The sequence below is a fragment of the Montipora capricornis genome, chromosome 13 (genome assembly GCF_036669925.1).
Source record: "Montipora capricornis isolate CH-2021 chromosome 13, ASM3666992v2, whole genome shotgun sequence".
Taxonomy (NCBI): Eukaryota; Metazoa; Cnidaria; class Anthozoa; order Scleractinia; family Acroporidae; genus Montipora; species Montipora capricornis.
The window spans coordinates 8,673,616-8,681,115 of record NC_090895.1 but is presented as its reverse complement, the minus strand read 5'-3'; the positions used below and the strand labels follow the sequence as shown (position 1 = coordinate 8,681,115).

Sequence of the window (7,500 nt, the reverse complement as noted above, 5' to 3'; positions counted from 1 at the left end):
AATAGTGTATGATTTTTATTTTTTATTTTTTGATGACTGTCATGTAGCAAGCATTGAGATAGTTTGCGCAGAGGGAAAGAATACCAGAAAACTTGTGGTTTTGGAAAGTTGGTGAAACGGCGCAATGTTTCGGTTTCAATTATACGCAGCTGCGTGTTAGTCAACCTCGTTCCCAGGGTCTCTCTTCTCTGCCTCCTTGTTCGTTTTCGTTTTGTCTTTCTAATGTTTAACAAAGTGATTCCTAAGCTAAGTAGCAAGCTTGTACAACGAGTAGACAATATTGACTTCTTTCTGTATCAACAGCTTTGTTTATTAAAATTGTCGTTGTCAAGATATTTGTACAACTGCACGCAGCAAACAGTAGTATACCGGGCATGTTTTAGCCAGTAAAATAAAAGATACATTTTATCAGGCAACCATAGTGTTTGGTGTATTTTTTTATTATAGTGTATGTTCTATAGAAGCAAATTCAGCTTTTTTTTGTGAACGTTAATCGCCACCCGGCATCAAGGGTGTTATCAGTCACAAAAGCTTAAACGCTTTGTGGGAATTCATTTGTCGTGGGAATATAACATCAGCTCTTTGAGCTTTTAATTGATTTTAGTCTTACATTGTAAGGTAAAGATTAGTTATTTTAAAACAGCATTGTCAAACGAGTACGCCTTCGCCCAGTTGTGGGATCAAAATATAACAAAAAGTCTACCCCAGTGAGAAAGTGGTTTTTTTTGCATGAGTGCCACGTGACCTGCCTGAACCAGGGTCTTTCTTCTCAACGACAAAGGCGGCAGAGAAGACCCTGGGGACGAGGTTGCGTTTTACTTTTTTTTCATGTGATACCACCAACAAAGTCTGCCAGTTCTTAGATACCAACCCTCTGCATGGATTTTCTCACAGGCACATTTCCACTAGTTTTAAAACCAAATCCGCCTGAAGAAATCACGTTAGAAGAATTATGAATTTCCTGACATCCTTTTCGATCACTTGTGTATTGGATTATTCAAGTTGATTAAACCTTACGGGGACCTCACAACAAGAAACAGAAAGCATTGTCTCTCCTTCCGAAAGCGTTTAATTCCTGGATTGTCAGTCATATGTAGCGGCTAACTAACTCAAGGGTACTTTGGAATTTGAGGTACTCCACCGCTCGATAATCACACCAATATATGGAAATTTGATGATCGGGGTGAATAGGGTTACTTACCAGCAACGATACTCAACTTAACATCACGGGGATTTTTGAAGAGGTGCAAGCTACGTCGTGATGCTTGGGTTAAATATGTTTTCTTTTCATTTTCATGCTAGTTATGAACAGTTTCTTGAGATCCAGCTTATTCTTCCAAGCCAAGAAGAGATTATGCTTATTTGTTTTCCTTTTTCCGGGTAACTTTCCCTTTGTATACTTTAATCGACAGGTGTTCCGGAACCTGTAACTATTGTCAAAGATGAGATAGATAATAACAAAATAACCCTTACTTGGAACAAACCCGAAGAGAATGGAGCGGCCATCACCCAATACACCATCTACAAAAGAATTGCAAGTGAAAAGAAGTGGACAAACGTTGGAGAAGTAAAGGACATCTCTAATCGTGCGTTTGTTGTCAAAATGGAAGATAACAAAAAGCATGAATTGGTTGTTACCGCATCAAACAAATACGGCGAGAGTGTGGTGACTACAGAAAACATTAAGATAGTGGAGATGCCATATGGTGGAGGTAAGTATAACTATTAAAATAAACATTTGCCTTTAGCGGGTGTAACTGTATTGAAAAAATATATATTTAATTTAAAGTCCAATAGAGGCATAAGGCGATGACTTTTTAAAGGTGCTCCTCTCCTGTAATTTTCCAGGAAGAACGTAAAGTCAGCTTATTTAACGTCGGTACTTCAGCTACGAGGCTGGTATCAATGGAAGTCTCCCTCCCTCTGTCAGTGCTCCATTTTACGGTGTTTAATGCGATATCTGTACGTATCAGAGAAAAAGTGCAAACAGACGTCTGAGTCTCCTAGGATCGAACTTTGGACCTCTCGCTCGGAAAGCCGCGCACTAGCCAACTATGCTACGCCTGCTCCTCCAAGGAGGACTTGCCATCCATTCCGTCAAACACTGGCACTAACTACGATCATGTATTTTTCCCATTAGCAACTCCAAGGCCTCTGGAAAGTCAAAAAGGTAGGTCCGCTTTTGAGATACAAACCAAAGGTAGATCATTGCTTAATTCCGAGCGTACGGTTCCTCATTAAACTGGATAGTAAATGTAAGATTCAACTGTGCTCAATAACCCTTATTCATTTAACGTACAAAATCATCTGGTCGTCTTAATAGGTAAAGTAAACATCAACGATGAAAAGCCAAAGAATTCTCTGAAAAATATATACCTGCAAATGTTGAGCTAAGGCTAGGTGAAGATTAATAACTGCGAAACAACAGCAGTACTTGCAGGTTATTGTTCATGACTATACGATCCAAAACGAATTGACAAAGAAAACATGCATGCTCTTTTTCTTTCAGTTTCCTTTAGTTGACTAAAATCACTCTCTCTCACTGCGAAGCGTGAGAAAACGAGCCTTAGGTAGACTAGTCAGCGTCTCAACTATGTTTATGAAATCGTCACGCATCTTACTGCAAGTGTATCAAAAAGATTATTTTCCTGCTCTGCGAGCATACCCGAATCCAAAAAAAAAAAAAGAAGAAGAAGACAAAGAAATAGTCGTGCTAAATACGCATTGCCCTCAGTAGAAACTTCGTGGCCCTGCATTACAAGTATTTTTGTGCTTTCTTTGTGTTAGGTTCTTGTTCTGTTTTGCATATCTTTTACAACTTATTCATCGTCTTTCTGGTGATCACAATTATTGTTGTCTCCGTGGTGATATGGAAAATGCGCCGTCGTCCTTGTCCAAGATGTGGAGATCTTATACCTATGGTAAGTTGTTAATGAGATCTTGCCAGAAGAAAAGATGAGTGTAATATGAACCCTGGATTATTGATTATTATATTGATTATCCCTTCTTCAAAGCCAAAGCATTCAGTCTATTGAAGATCGTTGTAAGCTCTCCACACTCTCTCTTTGTAGGCTTAAGGTTGCCATCCTGTTGTTCCATTATATAGTGTATTTGCTACACATCTCTCTTGAAGTAAGTTTATAATTGCGTGGATACTGGTAGAATTTAGTTCAAGGCCGCTACACTTACCACTGCCCTAACTGTCCCCTCCTGGAATACTCGTTACAATGGTTGTCTGTTATTTGAATCATGTTCAAAGCAAATCTTGGGGAGAAGGATGGACGATACTGGAAACAGAAGCTAGCATTGCAGTTGCCCTGAGAGATACAATTAGATCTTTACTTTAATTTTTTTGTGGATTAATTATCACCAGAATCCAGTATCTTTGCAAGTTAAAGAAAACTTAGAACTTCCCAGCGATCTAAATACGAAGGAGTCAGCGAGCTACGCATCTCAAGCTGCAGGAAGTGGATCTTACATGCCACTTCATCCGTCTGGAAGGAGCTGGGAAGTGAGTCAAGAAGATGTTCATGTTATCAAAATCATCGGTAAAGGAGCCTTTTCTCAGGTTGCCCAGGCAACAGTGAAAAATGTAAGAGAACATCAGGAGGAAACGACAGTGGCAGTAAAAATGCTGAAAGGTTGGTTTCCGCTTATCCTTGACCTGTGCTTTCACTCATTTGTTTATACTGCTTTTAAAAGCGCACAATGGAAGCGGTAAACTGGCTTGATAAGGTTTATAAAGTCAGCTTGCTTTGAGACATTGATCAAAGGATATCAGCACTATGTATGGAAAAGTACATGTCTTTTACCGCTGGCCATGCAGTTTCTCGCTAAATTAATTTAAAAAAATGGCGTTAATAACTACAATCCTTCATAACTCTATCGTCGCGAAACATTATTTGTTCTGTTTCACAATTGGATTATTTTTCTCGTAGCTAAAAAATTCAAAGTATTTACACTTCAACGATTATCTGTTGTAGTACTACTTTAGCCATCCCGAGTCAACTGCCATCAAGAATTTCTGTTCCTTACTTCCTAGCCAATGCTCCTCCATCAGATAGAAAGGATCTGTTGTCAGAATTGGAGCTGATGAAAAAAATGAAACCTCATCCTCATGTTATCAAGCTCATCGGATGCGTCACTGAAAGCGGTAAAACTGACGTCTTCATAATTTGTTGTGCTTTTAAATTTGTTTTGTTTTGTTTTGTTTTCTCTCATTTAAGAAATGAATCAAGCCTATTCTGGTGTAGCTCGAGGCGTGCTAGGGATGGAACGTGGTTCAAAGATTCAGCAAAAGTACACTCAAGAATCTTGAGTCAAGTTAATGAAGAAGTTAATTTCTTTTTGCAACATGGATCAGTTTTATTCTTCATGGTGTAAAACGTGACTAATTTGGATTGGGAATTGTGTAAAGAGAGTGTTGAAAGAAGCTAGTAATTCCTAGGATGAATATGAACACACCATATTTCAGGAACCTTGTTTTCCACAGAACCACTGATGGTCTTGATCGAGTATGTTCCATTTGGAGACCTCTTGGGATACCTAAGAAAGAGCCGAGGACTGAACGACACTTACTATAAGGACCCGGATGTACAACCGGAGACCAATCTGACTTCGGAACAGCTGATAAAATTCGCTTGGCAGGTTGCTGATGGGATGTGTTACTTATGTTCGAAAAAGGTTTGCTCACCAAGGGAAGATCGCCATCAGTCCGCATCCATCAATAGGAAATAAATGTTTAGAATACTATGAAAATACATTTGCAGGATATTCATTATTACATTGATACTGTAAGTGAAACGGAAGTGCAACCAGGCTGACAATGAGACATATAACTGAGCTATGGAAGTTCAGTTAACGTTTAGTTTAGACAGCTGTGAATGTAACTTAAGAGGTTACAGGTCTTTGAATTGCATCCTTTTATGCTGCCTTCATGATTCTCTAATTCAGAGTAGCATCAAACTATGGCTGTTGTGAAACATGTCCGTGCACGTAAATGAACACGAATTTAATTGTAAAAATTGTTTGGGTGGGTGATTAAAGCTAAAGGTTTCCCTTCGGACGCAAGGGGTGCAATTTCTACTCTTATTACTTACTAGTGGATTTATCTTCGGTGTTAAAATACAACGACTTGATTATCTCCGACCGGTTAGCGTTTTCTAATGTCGTGTGTGATTAAAAATCTTTCCTCTATTCGCTGTTGATTGATGAGACCGCATTACGCATTACAGGACTCAAACTATGGTCAATTATTAGAAATGTAGATTCATATGGATGTGTTCCCTCGATAATGAGGCCCACTTAGAATACTTTGACATTTACTGAAGATGAGACGCTTCTGATAGAGTAAATTTTGTCGTAAAAATTTCCTACTCTTCTTAATACATATTCATACTCAATTTCTGTTAGATTGTCCATCGCGACTTGGCGGCGAGAAATGTTCTGGTTGGTGAAGGAGAGAGATGCAAGGTGACAGATTTTGGGATGGCGAGGAATGTGGGCCAGGACGATATTTATACCAAAAAAAGTCGGGTAAAGCTACAACTAAACTTTGCTTTGCGAAAATGCTTTATTTGCTACGATCAAGTACCAGATGTATTGGTTTTTTCTAAGAGTATTGCGTAATTGTCTTCGTACATAGGGTCGTTTACCTGTTAAGTGGACAGCATATGAGGCCTTGCTTTACAGAGTGTACACAACACAAAGTGATGTGTAAGTATATCCGTGTCAGTAAAAAGTTTAAATTATTTTCCTTTTGGAAGTGATTGTTGTCCATTCCCGTTTCATTTTGCAGCAGACCTAAATATCTTCCTCCTAGGAGTTGTTGTTATTTCTTTTCTCTAGTGATTGTTCCATTTTTGAAATGCATGCTTCCTTACTTCCAGTCTCATTTCCTGCTTCTTATTTGTTTCACTCCTTTTTGCAGGTGGAGTTATGGCATCCTTCTCTATGAAGTTCTAACAATTGATACGCTTCGACTTAGAAACGATTTGACCTAATTACAAAAATGTGCACACTAATAACTGAAAATAGTTCTGCAATCAGTATCGCTTACTTAACTGGGCAAATTTCACGTTTTCGTATCAAGTGTTATTGAGGCTGGATCTTTATACCCATAGGTGGATCACCATACCCGGACACAAACGCCAGGCTTATAGCGGATAAACTTCAACAAGGATACAGAATGCCAAAGCCAAGCCATGTGGACAGCAAACTGTAAAATACTTACTTCTCAATTGTGATATTGAGTAATAAGTAGATGAGTTAATGCTTGCATAAACAACCTCCCAATAGTGAAGTAAGAACCTTTTAATTCTAGGTATGAAATCATGATGAAGTGTTGGGAAGAAGACCCAAGTGATCGCCCGACATTTGAAAAGCTGAGGAGAACAATGAAGGATATGGAGAGGAATCACAAGGTAAAGAAATCAAGAGAAAATTTGGGGAAAGGAAAGGAAAGGAAATAAAACGAACTTTATTTGAGTGTTTAGTCTTCTAGTGCATTAATTGGGGACACTGTAAACTGACATACGCAAATTAACCAACTCAAACCAAACGTTGGTTTTTTAAGGAGAGGGGAAAGCGGTATTACCAGGAGGAAAACATTTCGGAGATGAGTAAAACCAATAATCTCAACCCACATATGACGCCAGTCTGGGAATTAAACCCAGGCCACACTGGTGGGAAACAAGTGCTCTCACCACTACGCCAGCGCTGGGATTAATGAAGGGGGTTTCTCCTGACGTTCTGGTCTCCACGAAAACTAAATTAATTCAAACGTACCTGCGCCGAAAAGCCTAGTCTTCCACTGCCATCTATGTTCCATTTTTAATCCTTTTATTCTCACAACCACTTGTTTATTACCGTATTTCCTCGTTCGTGGCCCTCTTCAATGTTTAAATCAACTAGGGTATGAACTTCTTGGCTTAAACAATTAAGTAAAACTTAGCCTAACACATTCCAAATTTTCTTTTGCAGACATATGTAAACCTCTGTCAGTACGACACAAGAATGTACGCCAATGTCACTGATCTGATAGCCGCGTAGAATTTTTTTAGAATTTATTTTTATCATTAGTATGTTTTTATTTCTCCAAACCCTAACTGATACATAATTAAGTAGATAAAGCGTCAAAAAAAGTAATTAACGTACGATACAAAATTACAATACTTAAATTAATTTACACAGTATAGTGGAAGGAAATGAGAGGGCCACGTCTACAACTAATGCTGTACCCCTTAAAGTTACGTATAACAAAATACGAAATTTGCAATAAAAAAGTGAAGGAAAATAGATGATGAAATAGCTCAGTAAGTTATCATTGAAAAGATAATGTTTCATTAGTATTGAGCAAGGAACCAGTGAGATAGTTTGTCCCTGATGAATTGCGGAATATTATTCCAAAAAGACACTTCCAAAAATGCTGGGGCAAAATCTCCTAAGATTAGTTCGAAATGAGGGTATGAAAACTTGATTGGATGATGCGCTGCGGTTATT

The 7,500-nt window shown here is 38.5% G+C and overlaps 1 protein-coding gene across 6 annotated transcripts in view; it reads left to right on the top strand.

Moving 5' to 3' along the window:
- LOC138029737 (uncharacterized) overlaps positions 1-7,500 on the top strand; it is a 44,500-nt gene that overhangs the window by 35,908 nt on the left and 1,092 nt on the right. For 5 of the 6 annotated variants that reach the window (XM_068877504.1, XM_068877507.1, XM_068877510.1 and 2 more), the window contains 11 exons: positions 1,413-1,712; positions 2,141-2,170; positions 2,788-2,921; positions 3,374-3,641; positions 4,043-4,153; positions 4,493-4,683; positions 5,413-5,535; positions 5,645-5,715; positions 6,123-6,219; positions 6,323-6,422; positions 6,982-7,500. The exon at positions 6,982-7,500 is cut by the window's right edge and continues 1,092 nt beyond it. In XM_068877504.1, coding sequence (XP_068733605.1) covers positions 1,413-1,712; positions 2,141-2,170; positions 2,788-2,921; positions 3,374-3,641; positions 4,043-4,153; positions 4,493-4,683; positions 5,413-5,535; positions 5,645-5,715; positions 6,123-6,168 — 1,274 coding nt within the window. In that variant the 3' untranslated portion in view covers positions 6,169-6,219; positions 6,323-6,422; positions 6,982-7,500. The remainder of the gene's footprint in view (positions 1-1,412; positions 1,713-2,140; positions 2,171-2,787; positions 2,922-3,373; positions 3,642-4,042; positions 4,154-4,492; positions 4,684-5,412; positions 5,536-5,644; positions 5,716-6,122; positions 6,220-6,322; positions 6,423-6,981) is intronic. The other variant, XM_068877505.1, reaches the window with a different exon arrangement.